At 46.0% G+C, this 23,741-nt stretch overlaps 1 protein-coding gene across 4 annotated transcripts; it reads right to left on the reverse strand.

The window, feature by feature from the left end:
* Window positions 1–318: 318 nt before the first annotated feature.
* Window positions 319–22,691, reverse strand: IMMT (inner membrane mitochondrial protein). Of its 4 annotated transcripts, XM_059845385.1 has the most exons (15): window positions 22,547–22,691; window positions 17,618–17,694; window positions 17,029–17,218; window positions 15,558–15,678; window positions 13,312–13,392; window positions 12,153–12,254; window positions 11,513–11,649; window positions 10,352–10,455; window positions 7,424–7,559; window positions 6,281–6,410; window positions 4,550–4,564; window positions 3,311–3,534; window positions 2,087–2,218; window positions 1,575–1,704; window positions 319–1,271 (listed from the first exon to the last, which is right to left on the reverse strand). In XM_059845385.1, exons 1-15 carry the CDS (start codon window positions 22,589–22,591, stop codon window positions 664–666), a joined length of 2,232 nt encoding a protein of 743 aa, XP_059701368.1. In that variant the 5' UTR covers window positions 22,592–22,691; the 3' UTR covers window positions 319–663. The 4 variants fall into 4 exon arrangements, with proteins under 4 accessions (XP_059701368.1, XP_059701370.1, XP_059701369.1 ...); XM_059845387.1 differs by lacking the exon at window positions 13,312–13,392; XM_059845386.1 differs by lacking the exon at window positions 4,550–4,564.
* Window positions 22,692–23,741: the final 1,050 nt, after the last annotated feature.

Below are 23,741 nucleotides of genomic sequence, written 5' to 3' on the forward strand. Positions count from 1 at the left end.
CCTTGAGCAAAAACTGGTTGAACCAAAGTTTACCTTTCTGGTAGAAATACCTGGTGTTTGAGAACTACAGCAGAGCAGCTCGGACAAGAAACCTACAAGGGCAGAAATTTAGGACAGGATGTGCTCTTACACCAGTTTTGTACATACCCTGTACTCAAAGATGGTATTTATAAATCACATCAGTGAGTTCTTGCTTTCTTGCTCCTTGAAAGAAGGAAATTAAGAGTTTTAACTCTTCAGGTCATGCAGAAAGACTGAGCTTTGTACTGCCCAGCTGCAGTTGATGTTTAAACAGGAGACTTAAACAGCAGGAGCAAGTGGTTGAAGTCTTGTTTTATTCAGCTGACAAAGTGGCAAATGATTAATGGCAGGTTACAAACATTATTTTGGTTCGATCACAAGCCCATTTGGTAAGATGGGGAAACATTAATTCTTACACAAATTGTAGGGAAGCTTCCTGAAGTTGGTTGTCATGACAACTCAAAACCAACAAAAATACAACAGATGGTGAAATTAAATACAGTGCAAGGAAACAAGACTGTACCCGTGCTTTGATTTACTCCTTCCAGCCCCTGCCAACAGCTCTGTTTGAACCCTCAGGAGATCATGGGATTTCTCTCTGGCCCAGAACAGCTGAACTGCCTCCAAAGCTCCAATCCTAGCTCACTGCACTTGAGTTGTTCCCAACCCCACAGCACTGGCATATGCTGTCAAGATATCCACAATCTGTTTGGTTTCTAGGGTCATCCGCGCTTCCGTGAGCCAGTCGTGTGCCACCCTCCTGGACTCCCCTCGTAGCTGGTTGACAAATTTGGCCGCCAGCTCCAGATCTCCGTGCTCGATGCAGTAGGAAGCGTAAGACAGTAACTTAAACGTGTCGAGGTCATCGGGGCCGAGCTCAGCCGGTGGCTTCAGCTGCTGAGGGTGGAACACCAGCAGCGACTGCAGGTAGGACAGGAAGTATTGGTACAGGCTGTTCCTGGTCTCGTCGATCATGGCCACTCGTTTTGCCAGTTTTTGGACAGTGTAGAAGCGTGCTCTGAGGGCCTCCTCGCTGTACACGCCCCGCGTCAGGGACTCCTGCGGCAGAGCTGCTGTTAAGGCTTCTGTGAAGGCGTTGTCGGCGCAGCTGGCCTTGATGGCCTTCACCGCGCTGCCCAGGGGCTCCGTGGGACTGTCCCCCGTGCCTGACCTCATGCAGTATTTGAGCGCTTCCACGGAGAGCCACAGCTGATGGGCCTTCCTGGCCTCCTCTTCGGCTACTGCGTGACCTGCAAGGCAAGCCAAGGAGGGGCTCTCAGTTGGGCAAACTCGGCTTTGAGAACAAGCAGCAAGAGCCATCCCTCTCCACCCTCTGCTTTCCAAAGCAGCCACCCCCTCAGCACGTGCTCTAAAGCAAGTCTGTCCCACAGCTTAGAGCCAGAACAAGACAACTTTTGGAAGAACCGCCTCATCTGGGATTTGCTGGGTGCTCAGCAGTGTGAGCTAGGTGCCTAAGCCTGGGTTTAGATGCCCAAGTTTGGGCAAGGAACCTTTGGGGAACACAGTCCTTAAAGAAAGAATTCAGTGCTCACTCTCGACTGCTTGCTCAATTCCCTTCAGCCTGGCATAGGCAGTGTTTATATCCAAGGTGAAGTTGTCAAGCTGTTCCTGAGTAAGGCGTCTGAACTGCATCTCCTGTTCGCTGAGCTTCTCCGATAGGTTCTGAAACAGTGCAATACAAGTAACAGAATCAGCTGGTTAGTAATATTTACCTTATTTTAAGGACACTTCTATGTATCTGTTGTCCTTGTTAGGGCCAATGCATACAGTAAAAACAATATACCAGTAAGAAACCTTATTAGGGTGAATTTAACAGTTACTGCACTTGTGTCAAAAATTTATCACCTATAGCAAAAGCTTTTCAGACAAGTCTGAATAAAACCTACACACTGAGTCACTGTATCACCTCAAGGTAAGCTTGCTTTTCTCCCCAGCCCCTATTTCCATCCCCTGGAACATGTTTCAGGATTCTTGTCACATGAAACGTGTGCTTTGCAAGGGTTTGAATATCCCTTTAATTCCCCTGGGAGCTCCTCTCCCTTACCTGCTCAAATTCCACCTTTAGATCCTGCTCCTGGATCTTCAGGACGTCTCTGAGGTGGTCGGTGTGGGCAGCAGCCTGGCGCCGGAGCTGGGTCCGCATTTCGCTCTCCATCACCTCCCGCACCTCTTCCACCTGCACACACACGAGGGGTGTAATGCACCACTGCTGCTCAGCTGCTTGTCACACTGTCACAGGATCACAGCAGTGATCACTGGGGGCATGTGTCAGAGCAGTGGCACTGACAGCTTCTCTTTCAGCTTAAAGACATACTGAGGTCCAGTTTTACAGCTGAGCCTTTTCCTAGGGATGTTAAGGAATAGATTTTGTGGTTCACCATGTAAGTAACTGTTGGTTACTCAGTAGGCACTTAGTGCAGCTACCAAAGTAGTATATAAAAATACAGTAACATGTCAAATCAAACACTTTTGGAAGCTGTTTTATAAATGAGTTTCCAAACCCAAGAGACTTTACCTTTTCCATGCATAGCCCTATAATGGCCACACAAGGTCAGATCAAGCATTGAAATTCTTCTCAGTGAGGGGGGTGAGGCACTGGCACAGGCTGCCCAGAGAAGCTGTGGCTGCCCCAACCCCTTCCCAAGATCATGTTCAATGGGGCTTGGAGCAACCTGGTCTAGTGGAACCTGTCCCTGCCCATGGCAGGAGGTTGGAACAAGGTGACCTTGAAGATCTCTTCTAACACAAATCATTCCAGGATTTCTTTTGACCCAGTAATCCTATCTCCAACAGGAGCCAAGTAACTTCATGAAGTCATTCCTTGTATGATTTCACCATTCTAACTTTGCAGCAGTTTCCTTGCTCAACATCTCCTGACAGAACAAGAGGACACAGTCTCAAGCTACGGCAGGGAAGGTATAGGTTGGATATTAGGAAGAAATTTTTCACCGAAAGAATAACAAAGTACTTCCCAGGGAGGTGGTAAAATCACCATCTCTGGATGTGTTTAAAAAAAGACTGGCCATGGCACTTGGTGCTATAGTCTAGTTGAGGTGTGAGGGCACAGGTTGGACTCGGTGGTCTTAGAGATCTCTTCCAACCTCATTATTCTGTGATTCTGTGATTCCTTTTCATGTTTAGCTTGGGATTCACCCATGTGAAGTCTCCCACTACCCAGAACATCCCAGTTGTCCCTCTGGCCTTTTCCATTAACTCTTCTACCTTCTTTTTGACCCAAAGATTTAACCAGGTGCTTTATCCACTTTACCTTCCTCTCCTGTTCTAATTGAATCTCATTTTTGTGACGCTCCAGCGCTTTGGCCACGGCTGCCTCAAATGCTTTTTTATCTTCAAGTTTCTGCTTCTCCAGGGCGGACTCGATGTGCTGCTGCTCGCGCACGCGCTGCTCGGCCAGCTCGCGGTTCAGCTGGTCGATGCGCCGGTGGGCGTGCGCGATCAGCGAGTTCAGGTCATCTGTGGACAGCTGCCCAGCTGCAGGGAACACAGGGCATCAGGAGGGGATGGCAACCACAGGGAAACTGCTGCAGGCCCCCCCCGCCTCCCACCTGAGTGCTCTCCAGCTCCAAGGGGTTACTGACCAGTGAGCTCGTTCTAGGGAAGGTCTCTGAGCACTTCAAGCCCTTGACCTGTGCTAACGCCCACCTGAGACCACTTTCTGAACTGTATTTTCATTCCAGGAGAGAAATTATCTTGGTTTCTTCCAAATTATTCCCAGCTGTAATTTACACTTCCATATCCATGTCACACTCAGAGACTGTCAACAGCTCTGTCATTTCTTGGGTTTTTACACCACCACATATTTTCCCCTCTGCCAGCACACAGAGCAGCAGGGGATGTCACTGTGAGGGACAGACAGAATTACATTTTCTCTCTGACAGTCCTCCAGATGAACTGCTCCTAATCAGATTCCTTACCCCAGATTGTACCTTTCAGATTTGCCTAGAGGGCAGCACAATTCACAACCACACTGTACCTGGGACCGGAGGACCCAAGCTAACCCTGCAGCATTTGGTGACCTGAGAAGGGCTTTATAAAATGCTGCAGCTCATTTTGCACTGGCTGCCAGCTAAATAATCTGTATGGAAAGCTGGGACTACTTGGGAAAGCATTCCTGCAGGGTCTAAAGCAAGCAAGATTGCACAGTCCTTCAGTCACCTTGCTGTTGAGTGCTGGACAAAGGACTGGCACAGGAGGACTTAGAGCAGTGGTGCTCACTGTCCAGCAGGAAAGAAGACCAGCAGCACCAAGCTCAGCTGTTGGATGTAACAGGGTTACAAAAAGATCCCTTTGTGGTTTAAGCCAAGCGTGCAACATGACTGGAAAAGGTCCCAAGGCATACCTCAGCCTGAAATGTTCTAGGAATGCCACATTTCACCCTTTGTTGATAACTGCCTGTAACTTAAAGCCATGCCCCACACAAACACAAAAAAGGACAAAGAGAAGAGATGTAACTTTCAAGGGACAAGAACAAGTGACAGTGACTCACCTAAGTCAGTTATCTCTGCAACAGAAAGAAGTTGGAAAAGTTAATGCACATTCACTACAGCAAGGCAGTCATGCAAAAGTAAAATAGAAAACTAAGAGCTTATCTACAGTGACTTAAACATGAGACCAAGTCCTTAGGAATTCAGGAAGAACAGTATGTGGAGTATAAAAGTCTCTGTGTTACAGGTAAGATGTAGCCCAAGACACCCAAACCACTAAAACCACCCTTGGAAACCCACAGATGGACACTTGAATTCAGCCGAAGCAAGGAACAGAAGTTTGAAGTAGGAAAGTGCAACAGGACACTGAAATTTTAGTCTGCCATTTTTAGGGTCTTACAAACAGAAGCAGTTGGTGAAGAAACAAAATCCCCAGTGGCAGTGAGAGTCAGAGACCCCAACAAGTCTGTCCCATGTGCTTCAGCAAGCCACACCAGTAAGAACTGGGGCACATGGAAGCCACCAGGAGCTTCCCTTTCCTCCCACAAAAGGGCAGTGATTACAAAACCCAATATTTTGTCCTGTGAAAGGAAAGGCAGCTCCATCCCCAAGGAGCCTAAATAAGTTGGGGTTTTTTTCAGAACTAGTAACATCCCAAAAGTGAACTGCACAAACAGTTTCTTAATTTCAAATATTTTCCCCACATATATAGGTGTGAGGTTGGCTGTTTTTTAAATGAAAACTGGCCACTCCAAAGGTCTGGTGTATTCATTTAGCCAGGAAAATTATTTTGTGGACTAAGGTCCACATTCCTAAAGCATAAAGTAGCTTAAAGAAAATCAGTTGTAATTCTACATTGTATAATTCAAGAAAAATATTAAGCCAATACTGACACCATTTTTTTCAAATGACAGTTATTGCTTCTATAAAAAAATGTCTAACTTGGAAATAAAGCCTTAACATCTGCTTCTGAATACATCAGCTAGAAAAGTCTGAGATCACTTAGTACATTTATGTTAAACCCTGAGTGAAAATATCTGGCAATGTGGGTTTTTTAGGGAATTAATTTTTTTGAACTACCACAGACAGTAATTGTTCCATAGACATACCAGACATGGGTTCTTGCAGGAGCTCACCCACAGTAATGGTGAACACACACAATCCACCTCCTGCAAGTCTGCTTGTCTTTAAAATGAAAGCAGCTAAGGTGAGCAAGGGCACCTGTGGCAAGGAGTGTGCAGGGGTGAGCTGACTGATCACTGCTTTTGGGCAGCACTGGCTGTTGCTACAGGTGTGTTACTGTGTCAGTTTAGTTCAGAAATAAAATGTACTGGGGCAGGCAGGGTATAAACAAAGAAACCTCTCTGTTTCAGTGATGATGTAGAAAAATTCAGGAAATTCTTTATCACCCTCTAACAGTGGTGTTTTATAATTCCTCTAATCACAGAGTCAACCAAGTATTTGATTACTGTTTAACATCAGATTTGATTGAAATCTCAAATGACCTGACTCCCTTCTTGATATATAGGGAAGGGAGAGATATTCATACAACCAATATGATATTTACCACACAAGAGCTACGTTTTGTGATACTTCCCATAGAGCACAGATAGAACTGATTCTCTTCACACCACCTGCTTTAGATTATTTAATTTAGTTGTGAAATCATTTTCACTTCAGACCAACCAAATACTGTGAAATTTGAAAACTGGGATGGTGGACATTGAGTGGTCATGCACTACAAACCACAGTGCAACAAGGACAAGGTGACCCCCCTCCAATGGGAGACTTACTCATCCCCTTCCAGCCAGGCTTCACATCAGGGGTGATGCTGTCCAGCTCCTTCTGGAACTCCTCTCTGGCTTTGACCACCAGCTCGTGGTACTGAGCCACAATCTTGGCCTCAGACTGTGCTGCCTGAACCTGGAACAAACAAGGGTGAGATTCATTTGTTTTTCAAGGCAAGGGTTGAAACTGAAGGCAGATATCATTTGAAGCCAAGCCCTGGGATGCTGGCACATACCAACTCCCAGCCCAAACAAGGCAAACTCACTTGGGAGAGCACAAAACCCCACCCTGTGATATTAAACCTCTCTTACACAATAATTATTTGCTGGAAATTTAATTAATCTAGTTTGCCTCACATGCCCACTGTTACTGCACAGCCAGTCTGCAGCCTGGGCAGGACCAAGAGTATCTTGAATTCAGTTTATATCTTAAACATCTCCAGCCCCTTTTCTCTGCTCACAGCCATCATACAGGCCTAGTAAGTGATGCCTGTGACTGCTGCCATCCTCAGTGAGTTCTGATGTTCCCATTATCAGGCTATATTCACTCCAAACACACCTGATGAATTACCAGCTGTCCTGCAAAGGGAGATAAACTTCACCTTTACATTTCTTTCCCAGTCTTCTGAACTTCAAAGTGATTTACAACCAAGTCATTAGCACACACTGAACTTCTCCCTAAGCTTGTGGTAAATTACCTTGGAATCAAGTGAAGAATTACAAGTTGCCAACAGAAAGGACTGGGACCATCAAGCCACCTGGAGGCTCTTTCAAGACAGAGTTCAAGTTCTCATGAAGATCTTGCCATGTCTGATTACTGGCAGTACAACCAGCTCAAAGCCTGAGCACAGCTACAAGAGGATGGATTTACAATTCACAATGCACTGGAAGTGGTCACAGCACAGAGCCTGTCTGAGCTGAAGAAATGTTTGGACACCATTCACAGGCACAGGATGGGATTCTTGGGGTGTCCTGTGCAGGATCAGGAGTTGGACTCAATGATCCTGGTGTGTCTCTCCCAACTCAGCATTTTCTGTGATTCTATGAAATATCTCATCCCTTGCAGAGGAATGGAAATGAGTGGTCTGCACAAGCTGCCAAGGAGTCCCCACTCTAGAGGCAATTATAAACAGTCTGAGGAAGCCTTACCTTTTTCACCACATTGTCCAAGTCCACAATCATATGATGGAGATTTTCTTCTGCAGCAACAACGTGAGGTTTGGCTCCTGCCAGCTGAGACTTCTTGGCCTGCTCAATGACACCCTTTGTCTTCTCTAACTCCTCTCTGAAAAGAGAAGCAGCTGCTAAATGTAATACAAACAGGGCTTATCACCCCAAAGAAAATGTACTTTATGTTGTTGGTATTCACAGGAACAACTACTGGGTAACTCTACTGGTGCTTCCTATCTACCAACTCTAAGATGCTTTGACTAAGGATTACTTTTTTCCCACAGCCTGAAACCTAAAGATGTCAGTGCGGCTATTCCATGTACAATGAGAATTATTTATACTGCAATTAGTATTCAGGATTTAGCTGGAGGGAAGATGGAATTTCACTGGAAGGAGTTAGAATTAGTAAAACTAGAATTAGAGATTAAAATTAGGTTAGAATTATACAGCAGACATTTCCAGCACATAACAGCAGCAAGGAAACATTTTTAATATAGATGGCTTACGCTTGCAGAAGTGTTTGGACATGGTGACTGGTGGAGATTAATGAGGATGGGAGAGAATTTAGAGGGCTCTGTAAAGATAGATGATGGGTTTTTGTAATTAGGAAAGGAATGCTTTCCTCTAGCACAATTGGAAATCAAGGAATAAGTGAAAAAATGTTCCTTTTCCAAATCCATTCAAACCAATGGAGGTTTTCAATGACCTCATTAGAATAAGGAACAAGATTTAAAATAAGTAAATTAAGAAAATAATAAAAGCAAAGATATCCAGTAGAGCAATAGAGAATGAAAGCTGCTGCATGTGGGGTTTGCATTAGCTTTGTTTTAACAATGAAGCCTCAATTACACCTCCCACTAACTTCAGTCAGCCCAGCAACATCAAAGATAAGGGAAGTTTGTAATGTGATAGCAACCATGCAGCTTCAAGGATGATGTTACTCTCTCAGCCTTAGAAGCATCAAAGGGTTTCCAAATTTATTTCTAACCTCACTACAAGGGCATCTTGGAGATACTGTTTGTCATTTTATTTCTGCTCCTTCAGTGCCCACAGACCACATTCAGGGCACATCAACACAGGTCATACAGACCCCAAGGTATGAAGACTGCTGCCATTCAGAATTCAAGTTTTTCTTAGGCATGTGCTCAGTGAAAATCAAATTGCTTAAAAGCAATTCTGTGGATGCAGGGAACTGCCAAAGGAAAAAATTAAACCTTGCAGCCAAAGGATGCTGCAAGGTTTAATTTTTTCATTATAACTAAAAGAAGCTGGTGATGTTGCTGACTCAATACACAGAATGCAGTCATGGAGTCATCCTCAAACAGTTTGGCTTGGAGGAGACTTTAGAGATCATCTCATCCCACCCCCTGCCATGGACAGGACCACTTTCCACTGGAACAGGTCACTCAGAGCCCCATCCAGCCTGGCCTGGAACACCTCCAGGGACAGGGCAGCCACAGCTTCTCTGAGCAGACTGTGCCAGGGTCTCACTATTCTCACAGGGAAGAATTTCTTCCTAATATCCAATCTAAATTGGTCCTCTGTCAGTTGAAGCCATTCCCCCTTGTTCTGCCTTTGTAAAAAGTCCCTCCCCAGCTCTCCTTATCCCCTTTAGGTGTTGGAGTGCCTGAAGATCTCCCCAGAGCCTTCTCTTCTCCCGACTGAAGTCACAGAATCACAGAATCACAGAATTTCTAGATTGGAAGAGACCTTTAAGATCATCGAGTCCAACCCATGCTCCAACACCTCAACTAGAACACGGCACCGAGCGCCACATCCAGTCTTTTTTTAAACACATTGAGGGATGGTGACTCCACCACCTCCCTGGGCAGATGATTCCAGTATCTGACCACTCTTTCTGTGAAAAACTTCCTCCTTAATTCTAGCCTGTATCTCCCTTGACGTAGCTTGAGACTGTGTCCTCTTGTTCTGTCTGTTGTTGCCCAGAGAAAGAGACCGACCCTCAACTCACCACAGCCACCCTTCAGGAAGTTGAAGAGAGTGATAAGGTCACCTCTGAGTCTCCTTTTCTCCAGGCTGAACAACCCCAGCTCCCTCAGTCGTTCTTCATACACCTTGTGTTCCAAGCCCCTCACCAGCCTCGTTGCTCTCCTCTGGACACGCTCAAGCATCTCAACGTTCCTCCTGAACTGAGGGGCCCAGAACTAGACACAGCACTCCAGGTGTGGCCTCACCAGTGCCGAGTACAGGGGAAGAATGTCCTCCCTGCTCCTGCTGGCCACACTATTCCTGATACTAGCCAGGATGCCATTGGCCTTCTTGGCCACCTGGGCACACTGCTGGCTCGTGTTCAATCAACTGTCAACCAACACCCCCAGGTCCCTTTCCTCCTGAGCACTGTCCAGCCACACCGTCCCCAGCCTATAACATTGCAGGGGGTTATTGTGGCCAAAGTGCAGGACTTGGCACTTGGACTGATTGAACTGCATCCCATTAGATTCTGCCCATCCATCCAACCATTCCAGGTCCCTCTGCAAAGCCCTCCATCCCCCTAACAGATCAACACACGCTCCTTACAATACATTTATTATTAACAAAATTATTCAACAATAATACTAAAAGGACTGTGGTTTTTTTTTTCAACTTCCTTGAACTTACCAGCACTCTATGTTAGTACTAAAGAGATAAAGAAGTTCTTAAAAAGAACAGGACTGTTTCAGACTCTCTGCTATAGGCAGAATTTGTGCACAGGCACCTAAGGTTTGCACATGTCAAATTAAAATGCTCATGGCTAATGAGTATTAAACCATCTTTTGATTTGGCACAAACAGATCATTCAATATGAACACAGGTGACTCCATTCTTTCTAGAAACACATCTGGTGTTTGCCAGCCCTCACATGAGCAATGTAACTTTTTACTCCAAGACTTAAATCCAGCAACTCACTTGGCTTTCAGGAGGGCATCAGCAGCTTCATCCACGGCTCTCCTGCGGTCCTTCAGCGCCTCCTCCAGCGTGCGCCACTGCGAGGATTTCTTCTCCCCGGCATCCTGGGAAGCACAGACTCCTCAGTAGGGTCATGGCAATCACTGAACAAGGGTTACCACACAGGGGAAGCCTTCCCCCCAGCACAGACTCCTCAGTAGGGTCATGGCAATCACTGAACAAGGGTTACCACACAGGGGAAGCCTGGTCACTGAACATTTCCCTCAAACTGAGCACCATTCTTGTGTTTTTCAACAGCACAGCTGGAACCTTTACAAGTGATGTTTCTCTTCCAATATTTTGTTTTGGTTTTGTTTGATTCTTAATGGGTTTTTTCTTCCTGAGCCACAGACCTTTATTCAAAAGAGCTTACATGAGAATCACTGTATGGTGCACAACCTATAGTGGGGAAAGCTCCACATGTATTACAATACTTTACTATTTTAAAATTGCTTTTAAGCTTAATACTTAAAGTACCATAATACTTTAAAGTTGATTTTAAATTAAGCTTAGTAATTAAGCTTAAAAGCAATCTCTTTAGGCAGTTATTTTACTAACTACTAGATTAAGTCTTGAGTGCTTGGTTGGTTGCCCATGTCCCTGCTAACTGATTAACAACTGAATTCTATCTCTGCTCCAGAACTGAATGGGCAGTGGCAGACCCACACAAACTCTGGCATGAGCACACCACAAATTTTATAATTTGTACATCCCCTTCTTATTTCCTGACAAGAAACAAACAATCCAGCAAGAGGATGTTGGCAAAGAGAAAAAGTTGAATGGAATTATTGGGGTGGACAGAATGATCTTACCTAGGTGAAGAGTCTTGGGAATTAAAATAAAATTAATTAAAATACAGTGTGAAAATTATTAATGTCTTAACTTGAATTTTCTTCTGGCAAAAAGCAAATAGAGGAGTTGGAAAAAAAAAAAAACAAACTGCAAAATTCAAAATCAAAACCACTGCATTATTTGACTATACCACATTTCACATCTGGAAAAGTGAGTTAAAACTGTGATAAAGGCATTGCAAGAAAAGATTCCAAGTTTATTTTTAATTCAGACTGAAGTTTTGCTGAAACCAATGAAAAAGAAAAAATTGTCCCCACTTGTCCAGTTTACCTCAGAATTATCCATGGCATCCTTCAGTATTTGGGAATGGGCATTCACTGCTTGCACAGCTGACTCCTGAGCAGTGATAGCCTGAAGGGTTACACGAGCAGTTGTGTTTAGGGCTCCTTCTAGAGTTGCTGCAAGGGCTGGAAAAAAAATTTAAGTCAATTAAACAATAAAGAAAAGAACTTTATAATTAGTAAAATAACATGTTACAGCCTCTACATCTCTTAAATTATTTTCTATGATCTAAAAAGGCTGGGCAGTTTGGGAATTAAACAGCAGCCTACAGAAGAAGATCATCAAAATGCTCTCCTTATTCAGAGCAGAGGTATTGAGGAGAGCAAAACACCACCCAGTGGAAGATCTCTCCCATGGGACTGGAGGGGAGTACAGGTATATCCCATGTTCACTTGTTCTAATGGTTCTGGAAACAAATTTTCATATTTTCCTTGAACCCTGAAGTCTATTCCAACCTCAATTTTTCCATAATTCTTCAATTCTCAGTTATTTATGAGTGGGTGGAAGAAGCTTCACCACCACTCCCACATCCAAGAGGTGTGTAAGGAGCTTAGGACTATAAAGCCAGTGCAATTCCACAGTTCTGTCCCATGCAACACACACAGGAACAGTGACAGTGTGGACTCACCTGATACCTTCTCTTGCTCCTCTTTGTCTTGCTGGGCAAGCCGGGCTGCAACTTCTTCTGGTGGCCGTTCTTTTACAGCATGGGAACCTTCGTGTTGTTTTCCTATTCAGAAGTTAAAAAAAGAGTCAAACTGCTTAAGTGGAGAGTCCAAATTAGTGTACAGCAGTTACTTGTAGGGAAGCAACTTTACCAAAACTGATTTTTATAGTTGGTATCACTTTATAGATCTGACTTCTGCTCAAAACCATGCTGGAACTACCTGAAGAATCTTTATATCCATAACTACAAAGGCCAGTCTCACAACTTAAAGACAAGAGCATGGACACCTCACATGCATTTGGAGATTTTTCCATTGTCTAGTTACAAAATTACACAAGACTCAGAAGTCAAAGGCAAAGCAGGAAGTGAGAAACACCTACAGAGCCAAGGTTAAATTTCAAGTGAATCTCCCTTCTTGCTTTTTCTCAGTTCTCCCCTGGCATGCTTACAGAGCCCAACCAAAACAATGAAGGATGAGCGAGAAGGCTATGGTGGATCACAATTATACTCCATTCCCTTGCCTACAACCACTAAAAATGCCTTTAAGAGTGAGAATTTACCTAATTACCACTCTCAAGATCAACAGCAAGTTGAATCTGAGCTGAGGAAACAGCCCAGAGCTCTCAGCCTTGAGCTGCAACAAAACCCATCAGGTCACCTCTGAATAATGGTGATGTTACTCTGCAGCACGTACTTAACCCTGGCATGCTTTCTATGAAATGTTCATAACTAAAAGAATTAATATAATCTAATCACATCTGGAATAGACCATCATCTCAAGGCTGGTGTCTCTTGTTGAGTTTAACAATAAACACGTTTTCCTCACTTGTCCCTGGGCAGAGATGCCCTCGTGAACAGCAATCACAAAGCCACCAAGAGCAGAGGCAAACTGGAATGTGCAAGTTCAGTTCAGCACAAAGGCAGGCTTTGCTCTTGTGCTCACACCTATACCTGTCCCAGTCATCTGCAGCTCTCACTGTGTCCAAATATGGTGGAAGTTTTCTGCACAAGGCACAGAAACTCACACCTTTCAACAATGACAAACACAGAAGCAAGAATGCATGCACGTGAAGCTAGAGGATTTGGGTTTTCTTCATTGTAGTCACATGATTTTTTTCACCTTCTTCAGTCTGTATCCCCGGAGCTGGCACCGACACAGCTACCCCTGTTGCAGAGATGATCTGTGCTGCAGCCTTGCCTGCTGTTAAACACAGTTGCAGAACACACCAGTTAGTACAGCTGGGGAGATGGGCTCCATCTGCCACAGAACCATGGCCAGAGCATCTTCAGCCAGCGGCCTGCTGAGCTGGTGAGGAGGGGCTTAAACCAAAGCTGCTGGGATGGGGGGGCCCAGGAAAAGGGAATCTCACTTCATGGAGACATGGTGGGATGGCAATTGTGACTGGAGGGTTGGAATGGAAGGATGAAGGCTCTTTAGGAAGGCCTGGCAGGGGAGTGCAATCACCCTCTTTGTCAATGACCAACTTGTCAGTTGTGTGTGAATGGAGCTCTGCCTGGGAATGGATGAGCAGCCAATCAAGAGTTTATGGCCAGGATTAGAGGGAGCGTAGGGATAGGTGACATTTACACTGGAGGCCTGCTTCAGGCTGCCTGAGAGGATGACAGAGTAGATGAGATCCTCCAGTGAGGGAGCAGAGTTGCTGAAAAAGGGAAGAGCAAGTGACATCATCTTTCCCTGGCTTTCAGAAATTTGAAGTGGCATTTGCCACTGTCTTGCATGACATCCTTATCTCTAAACTGGAGAGACATGGATCTGATGGATGAACCACTCTGTAGAATAGGCACTGGCTGGATGGTTGTACCCAAGGAGTTGTGGTCAATGGCTCAATGTCCAGTGGACACCAGTGATAAGTGTGTTCCTCAAGGTCACTGTTGGGACCAGGACTGCTAAACATCTTTGCAGTGACCTGGGCAGTGGGACTGATGCACCCTCAACAGGTTTGCTGATGACATCCAGCTGAGCTGTGCAGTCACACACTGGAGGGAAGGGATATTCATCTACAGGGACCTGGACAGGCTCCAGAGGTGGAACTGTGAGCCTCATGAAGCTCAACAACAAGACCAAGTGCAACATCCTGCACTTGGGCTGGGGCAAGTCCAAGCACAAACACAGGCTGAGGGGAGAATGGATCAAGAACAGCACCAGGAGATGGGCTTTGGGGTGCTGGTGGATGAGAGGCTCATGGACCTTGTCATGTGCACAGGCAGTCCAGAAATCACCTGTGTCCTGGCTGGATCCCCAGCAGCGTGGGCAGCAGGTCAAGGGAGGAGATTCTGCCCCTCTGCTCTGCTCTGGTGAGGCCCCACCTGCACTGCTGCATCCACCTCTGGGCCCCCCACTCAAGGAGGAAATGGACCTGATGGAGCCAGTCCAGAGGGGGCCACAAAGATGCTCAGAGGGCTGGAGCACCTCTGCTGTGGAGACAGGCTGGGAGAGCTGGGTGTGTTCAGCATGGAGTAGAGGGACACCTTCAATTACCTTCCAGTTCCTACATGAGAGCTGGAGATGGTCTTCTACAAGGGCATGGAGTGACAGGACAAGGGGGAAGGGCTTCACACTGACAGAGGGCAGGGTTAGATTAGATATTTGGAGGGAATTCTTTATTGTGAGGGTGGTGAGGCACTGGACCAGGTTGCCCAGAGAAGCTGTGGCTGCCCCATCCCTGGAAGTGCTCATGGCCAAGTTGGATGGACCTTTTGGGTCTAGTGGAAAGTGTGCTTGGCCTTGGCAGGGGGTTGAAATTAGATGATTTTTAAGCTCCCTTCCAAACCATTCCATGCCAAGTGCTATAATATAATAACAGGGCTATAAAACTTAATTTTTTCCTCTGTAGAAAAATATTAATTGGATATGGATGTTATTATTTCCAGAAGAAAATGATTTCCTGGATAAACAGCAACAAGATATTAGTTACACATACACAAAGCCATTAGATAAACATAAAAAGACATCACAAGTGCTCCTCTCTAAATAAGCTCCATTTGATCTGGCTTTACAATAGCCCAGTAATTATCCACAATTAAGTATCTTGTGCTTGCAAGAGCCTCAGAGTCCAGCACCTAAAGTTCTCTTCCTGCTGAGTCTCACTCACATCTACACTATGAAGGTTACTAATTATTTATCTCGGATTCCAAATATCCTCTAAATTAAGTACATTTCTTAAAAAAATAGGGGGAAAAAACCTAAAGCCACTTAACACAAATGTTATGACCTGCAAAGAAAAAATTCTAAGAAATTACAATATTTACCTTCAACCATTCAAAGGACAATTTTAATCTACCATATATGACACAGGAGATCATTAGGTCGTTTGCTTCTTTGTACATGACACTCTATAAATTTACCTCCTTTTTCCTCTGTAGGAGCAGCACCTTCTGGTTTGACTATCTGGGATTTGGGAGCAGGCTGTTTAGACTCTTTCATTACTTCTGCTACAGATGAGATCTTCAGTGGACCTTGTTGTATCTTGATAAGTCAGAAATAAGAAATATCATCAGTTTTTCAAACAGCTTGGATTTCACCAACTCCAGTATAATGGAAAAGAACTTTAACTTTCCCATATCCAGGTGTCTGTACCATAAATCTGAGCTTCAAAGTGCAATTTAAAACAGACATCTAATGCCTTGACTTAATTTTTAATTCAGAATAAATTTTTATGATTTTCTCCTCTCCAAAAATGCAGGTAGAATTGTGGCAGTTTTCACTATAAACAAATATTTATTAACTTATGCATAAAAAACAAATATTTTCATGTCCCAAATATTCCAAGCACTTCTGAGTGTGTTGAATGCAGAAACCCTAAGTTTGGCTCCACTGATTTCCTTTTGAAAGGCTTCAGATGCTGGTGGTTGGGGCACATAAACACTCAAACACAGACGATTGTGACTTTTTTTATATTAATCCCTTAATATCCATTGTGGAAAGCCACAAGGTAAAAATGGTTAGAGCCATGACTGGGGAGTAGAAAACTCTGCTGATCAATCTGGTTTGCAAAATTCCCTGGGAGCCACCAAGAGCTTGGATGATCACACAAACTGAAGCTAAAACAAGAAGAGAGAAAATTTTATTGACTGATTTCCCCCGCTCATTAAGAACAGCTTTCTTAAAATTCCATTAAAATTATTTTGAGTTTCCTGAAGGCCAAATGGCTTCTAAAAGGTCAAAAAAAAAAATATGGCCAGAGCAGATTTTCAGTATTCTTGATTACTGGGAAGTGTTTCCTTTCACATGGAGGAGCAGAGAAACTTCCAGGTTTCAATTTCCAGAGTTGTGCCAAAGGCAGTATCAGATTTTCCTTTCTCCAGGGTAGTGCCACTAAGATTTTGAAGCATGATGCTCATGCCTGGCTCTATACCATTCAAATCTTCACTTATTCAAGAATGTTCTCAGTCCTCTTTAAAATAAGTTCATTTAGAGTAAGTTTTGTAATTCTGCTACACCACTAACTACAGTAAGCCTCTAGTAAAGCAGTTGAATTCCAGCCTGTCACCTGCCTCTCTCTCTCCCCATTTTATTTCTGAGTATAAGCAGAGCAGCTATTCAGTTGGGATTCTATTAGATTATTTTACTATAATAAAAACAAGTTTTACAACCCACACACCACAATCACGAGATGGTAATGGGAAATGTACAAGCTTCACTTTTGCAGCACCAAGTAGGAACTTGGTGGAGTTCATTAATTTAAGGAATCATAATTCTTTAACTTTTTAAATTCTTAGCACAAAGTAAAATTAATCAGAATTTGAAAGCTAAGTGCAGACACTCTCTTTAAAAACGAGAGAAGTGAATGTGTGGGGGTGTATGGGAGACACTTACTGGTTTCTTTGACACTGGTGTGCTGGAAGGTGCAGGGCCAAGTGCCATCTCGAAGAGTTTGTCAGAGTAGGGAATGGCCTTCTCCACGCTCTCCCGGAACTGCCTGTCATAGCTGGCATACAGGACAGTTCCACCTATCCCTCCACCCACAAACAGCAGACCTGCACCAATGATTTTGCCCACGGAAACACTGAGGAGGAAAGAAGAGTGAAAGGGATGTAAATTACATAAATAAATAAATTACATTATATGGCAAACATCAAACAGTTTGTGAGTCTTCAGCTTACAGCTAGGGACCACCACTCTGTTCCAGAACCTGCTTTAAATCCCCTTCAGCCTGCTACAACACTGCTTAGTGACTAACCCAAAGTAAGATGCCATCCCACAACTTCCATGATAAATACTGATCATCTTCATTTTCTCCATCTAAATCTGACCGAACCAAACAAGGAACACGCCCCATGAGAACAGGATTTACTCCACACAGAAATCCCACTGCCAGGAGTCTGTTCTCCTGTGAAACCCAGGAGCAGACCCCCTGTTGGTGAATGCAGAAGCAGTCCCACCCCCCCCAGACCCCACTACGTACCCGGAGTCCCCGGAGTGGGTGGCATATCCGCGGTAGAGCCGCGATGGACGGAGCGAGGCTCTCACACACCGACTGTTCTGTGGGGAGGAGGCAGGGTCAGCAGGGACACAGGGAAACATCTCCCTCCCCACAGCAGCACTGGGCTGTGGGGAGGAGGCAGGGTCAGCAGGGACACAGGGAGGCACTGGGCTCACTGGCTCTGCTGCCACAGCCTCAGTGTGTCTGTAGGACAGCTGTGACCAGCACTACAACATTGGACTCTTTTCTGAGAACACATGTGCAGCTTCCAGGTTCAGGGCTTTTTAAGAAGCCATGAAATTCTTTGAAAAATAAACTGAAAATCTGAAAAATGAGAAGGAATAAACCCCTATCCCAGCTTCTTCTCGCATTTATTTTGCTAATTTATGTGCTGGGCAGTACAACTGGGTTAGTTTCAGATGCATTTCAATCTCACATACTAGAATGGCTCAGTGTGAGTGGGGCAGAACACAACAACAGCTGTTTAAATGATTAAAACTACTTTTAATTCTTAAGATATAAGCAATTCTCCTTAAGCTTCCAAACCAAGACCACTTATTTAAAAGAATTACCAACATGTACACTTTCAGACAGACATCAGATTATAATATAAATTAAATTAGTATATGAAGAGTGATATTTTATTAAATTCTACTTAACAAGATCCACATTATCAAGATTTTTATCTTCTCTGAAGGACTGGTTAAGCTACTCTAAGCCTACAGAAGAAAACACACTGTTGGCTCAGAGGTTTTTCCCCACATGGGAATTACTAACAGGGAAATACAGGACTCATGAGAAATCAAAGCACAAGGCACAAAATGAACTTTTCCCACAGCTGAGGTATTTTACCCAACAGGGAATTTTTTGTTTAAAAAAGAAAAAACTGGGAGATGCTTTACTACAACATAACCCCAGAAGACAAGTTTCTCTATTTCCTTTTGCACATGGCAATAATATGCACAACTCTTGTGGTTTAGGTCCTATCCCTGTCCAACAGCACAGACAGGAAAAGGCAGGAACACTGCATTCTTATTCTTTCCACAAAGGCAGCCAAAAGATTTTTAATTAGCAGCAGGAGCACATGTACAGCAAGAGGAAGCCTGCTCCTCTTACCCCTGAGACCTCCAGGAGCCCTTGCTGTGGGTGGTTTTCTGGATTGTGATGGATAGAAAGGGCAACAAAATAATAAATATGTTCTGTAACATTTTTGATTTTCTGACTTGACTGCTCCAGGAGCACTTCCTGAGGCTTCAGTGCTCCTTTCAAGGGGAATTTCAGTACTAAAAGCCTCACAAATCATTTTGTTACCAACTTCTGAATGTGCTCCTGACTCTCAGTATGTCCCTATTACACCAGAAAGCACAGGAGGAGCAAATAAGCCAGTATTATGCATACAGCTCAATCCAGTAAAATGAGAAGGGAAAAAACCCTGATTTTCTATTCATCAATTCAGACTGAACTTCCAGCCCCTTCCAACACTTTGGGATAATGCTATTTTGCCTGCTGCTCCCCTGGAAATAAGCCATCACTCCTGAGCTCCTGGCCAGGCTTTCTGGAGGTGATCCCATCCTGCACCACTGTCACTCCTACACCCTTGCTTGGGCTGGACCTGCCCTCTGGGCCAGCTCAGCCCTGTCCCTGCTGGCTAAAACTCCTACTCACACCTGGTGATGGCAAACAACACTGGACCCATCTGGCTCCACACCTTCAGCAAACACCAGTTCCTGCCCTTGGGATCAGGCTGTGCTCAGGGAGCCACCAAGGCAGAGAACACCTGCTTCTCTTAGCTCAGCAGTTATCATTTATACACCAGGAGGGTTTTTTTGGAGGGATTATTGATTGTAGTCCAGATGATCTTTTGAGATCTCTTCCAAGCTGGACTGTTCTAGAATTAGCCAAATCCTCGTTCTATTAATTTTTCATCAAGATGAGAGGAACCAAAACACAGGCCCTCCATCTCTGGCACTGGGACTCTCACACATGTAGCAATGGGAGCAGTAATTAAACCCCAAACAAGCTCTCACCAACTTTATCTTTCAAGTCACTGCAACAAATTGCCACAGCTGGCCAGTGGAACAGCAAATGAAAATCTGTAGGTACCCATGTTTTATGAACAGAAGCCCAAGTTCAATTTTCCTCTCTCACATCCAAATACACTAATACCTCCAAATATCACTGATTTTTTAAAAAATCAAATTTTAAATAAATATTGCTCTCTTTTGGCCAACATAATAATATTGCTTGTATTTACTGTAACACCATAATATGGAAATTAGCAGGTCGTTTCTAATCTCCCCTTTGCAAAATTTCCAGGACTTTGGAAATTTTCAGATCCCTGTCATTTATTTGTAAAAATGTCTCAAAGAATTTTGGAGAAATTCATCACACATGCTTTGCTGTGCCCTTGAAAAGGCAGAAATTTCTTCCTGCAGAAGACAGAAAATTCTTTGGATGAGCCAGCATGGACACAGCAAGGATGCCCACAGCAAGGGCACTGCAGGGGAGCTGTTTCTATTTCTTCCTCATCCTCCAGCAGTTCTACATTGTATTTGTTTCTCCCAACTTTTTAAATACTTATTATTTTGCATTCATAATCTATTTAATCACCACAATAATCACTTAGCAGGGCACATCACATCTTCACTCTGGTTAATATTATGAGCCCCAGTGATTTAGGGATATTTAAGGATATCCAAGTGAGCTCACTTTGGCACAGTGCTCAGGGCAAGAACAGCATGGCAGAACACCATTAAACAAATTAAATTTGCCTTGCAGGTTTATACTTTGTGTGTAACTTCAAATAACCATGGCCAGGACACACCATCCTCTGCTCACTCAGCTCCAGCTCAACCTCTCTTAGGCACCAGGCTCAAGCATCCTACTCTAGAATTTCTGTAACATGGGATTCGTGCACTTCAACAGAAAGAGCAAACCAGAAGCTTCAGAGAAGTTTTTCTTCATTAAGACAGAGATCAGACTCAACAAGGACATCTCACTACAGAACTCTGACTTCCCATCATCCAAGACTTCTGTCAAATATCACACACTTACTAAAAGCCCTGTTCATTTCACAGAAAACTCCAAAAATACTTCAAGAGAAAAATCTCTCTGCAGCACAGCACATGTGACAGAAAAGATTTCTGAAAGTGATGAAGATCCCCTTCTGTCAAAGCCACTTCAATTTACTTGTTACAAGTCTATTGATGCTCCACACACAGAGCTCACAGTAGGAAAGAATGAATAAAGAGCTCACAGAAAGAATGAAAGTAGGAAAAAATGAATAACAGGAAAGAGGGAAGGAAAGAATGAATGAAGTTTTCCCAGTCTCCAGTGTGAACTGTCTGGTACAGATAACAAACTTCAGAGAGTGCTGTGGCATCTCTGTGTTTGCACAGTTCTTAAGGATAAATTCTGCCCTGTGAGGGTGGTGTGGTGCTTGCCCAGAGAAATAGTGGATGTCCTATCCCTGGAAGTGTCCATGTCCAGGCTGAACAGGGTTTGGAGCAACCTGGGATAGCAGAAGGTGTCCCTGTCCAGGGCAGGGGGTTTGGAATGAGAAAGTCTTAAGGTCCTTTCCAAACCACTCTGTGACTCTTTCACCAAATATTTATAGCCTGATGACCAACTTCCAGCTGCAAAGCACCACCCTAGCTGTTCTGGAGCTGTACAGTCATTCCAGACACATTCTGCTAAAGCCAAGCACATGCAAATAGCCTCAAGTGATAAATATCTGCCAAAGCCTGGTTTCTGTCTTCTCAACTTCCAGATGAAACTTTCCACAGCCAGGCAAACCCAGAGCCTTTTTTCAGTGGCCATCAGGTGACCAAAGGACTCTCCAGCCCTATAGAGCAGCAGAGGAAATGCAGCTGCTGCAGTGGGAAAGGCTGGAGCTTTAGAGGGAAGAACCTACAGCTTCTCCTTTGCTAAATCCTGTGAACAGAGGGTAATGAACACTGGGATGGAAAACAGGATATAAAAGTGATCTAGTCAGGTTATTTTTTATCAGGCAGCTGAAATACAGGGGGTCTTGGTAAAGGAGTCACCCTCACCTATAAATCCCAGTGGCTTCCTAAAGTTGGCCTACTGCTTTAAAAAGGCTCCAGAGCACATCACCACCCTTATCTCTGCTGATAAGGAGAGGCAAAGGTACAGAACACACAGAACGAGTCCCACGGGCACTTCTGCCCTCGGCACCGCATGTTGTGTCCCACTGTGCAGACAGAAGGATCCCCTAACACAGGAGCGCTGCCATCACTCGTGTCCCCACGCTACACACCGGGGCGCGCCGCTCCCGGCCCTCCGGGCGGCCGGACCCGGCGGCTTCAGCAGGGGCTGCGCGGGAGGCCGCACCGGGGAAGGCAAGGTCACGTCCTTCCCGCTGGGGAGCGCGCCTGCCGTCCATCCACGCGCCATCCGTACGGGCCGCCGGGCCGTGCGCGTCCCCAGCGAGCCCCCACCGGGCCCTGGGCCACGCCCGCGGCTCCCGGCGGTGTCCCGGGCTGTGGGCCGGGAGCAACGGAGCGCAGCTGCGGGCCCAGCGCAGCCATGGCGGCCGAGACTACAGCCCCCAGCAAGCAACGCGGCTCCCCACCACCCCATTAAGGACTAAGAGTCCCGGCGTGCCTTGTGGTGATGCCTCATTCTGTCCCGCGCTGTGCTGCCGCGGTGCACGCTGGGACTGGTAGTACACCCCAACGATCAGTGCCAGCCCCTCGCCTCCGTTGGCGGCCGCGGCCGCGCGTCAAAGGCTGCGCAGCCAATCAGGGCCCGCGCGTGCGGAGTCATTCAGCGCGCGCCGAGCCGCGGTCACAGGGATTCCCCCCTCCCCGCAGGCCTGGCCCGGCCGTACCGGTCGTAGGGCTGGTCTCAGCGGGGATGGATCGCGGGACTCCCCCGGGGAACGCTCACCTGCTTAGCTGCGGCGAGCCCCGCTCGGCGGCACGCCCGCAGCATGGCTCGGAGCGGCGGCCGGCGCGGCCCGCGGGAAGGCGCCTTGCGCGGGTCCTGCCGGCGCCGCCTCCGTCCCCCCTTCAGCGGGCACTGCGCCTGCGCGGGCGCTCCCGCCGCGCCAGGGGGCGGCCGCGCGTGACGGGTCTCGCGTGGCCAATGGGAGGGCGGGCACGGGCCGCGCGACACCGGCGGGGCGGTGCCTGCGGGCGGGGGCGCGTGCGCCGAACAGGGGTCGCGCACTCCCGGGACCGTCCGGGCGCGTGCTGGATAGAATAAAATAAAATAAAAATAAAAATCACAGGATGGGTCAGGTCGGGTGGGACCACAGTTGGTCGTCTGGTCCAACCTCCCTGCTTAAGCAGAGTCATCCCAGAGCACGCGGCACAGGATTGCAACCAGACGGTTCTAGGATGTCTCCAGTGAGGGACACTCCGCACCCTCTCTGGGCAGTGCGCCTCAGTGCTCGGTCATGGCACTGTGGAAAAGTTCTTCCACACGTTCAGGTGACGCTCCTGGGCATCAGCTTCTGCCCCTTCCCTCTTATCCCATTGCCCGGCACCACCGAGCAGAGCCTGGTTCCTGCTCCGAGCACTGACAGCGTACAAGTAAATTCGGACACTGACGGATATGGATGAGGTGTCCTCTCAGGTCTCTTCCCGAGGCTGAGCAGCCCCAGCTCTCTCAGCCTTCCCTCCAGTCCCCCAGTCTGAGAGTAACAGCACATTTTATAGCGTTTATCAACAATTTACAGCGGTAGCCTTTCACAGCTTGCTCATAAACCTTTTTCCGCTCAGAGCACTCAGGAGCCATTTTTACCTCATCCTTCAACCAGTCCGGCCAGATTTCTGAAGAGAAAAAAATCAGAATACACCAGTAACGTGCACAAACAATGAGTTAAATCCACCTGGTGCGTTTTTTAGGAGATTTTAGTAAAAGGTTTCAAATCCCCTGGGGCGGAGGGTCGGTGTGTGCCCGTCACTGAAGGTGACGGGTGTGAGGGGGGAAGGAGAGGGAGCGGGACTGGGGCAGGCTCTGGGTGTGTGAGGGATCCCGGCTCCGGTGAGAGAGCCCGGCTCCGGTGAGAGACCCCGGTTCCGGTGAGAGAGCCCGGCTCCGGTGAGAGATCCCGGCTCTGGTGAGAGATCCCGGCTCC

This window comes from Haemorhous mexicanus, chromosome 4 (assembly GCF_027477595.1).
Source record: "Haemorhous mexicanus isolate bHaeMex1 chromosome 4, bHaeMex1.pri, whole genome shotgun sequence".
In the NCBI taxonomy this organism is placed as follows: domain Eukaryota; kingdom Metazoa; phylum Chordata; class Aves; order Passeriformes; family Fringillidae; genus Haemorhous; species Haemorhous mexicanus.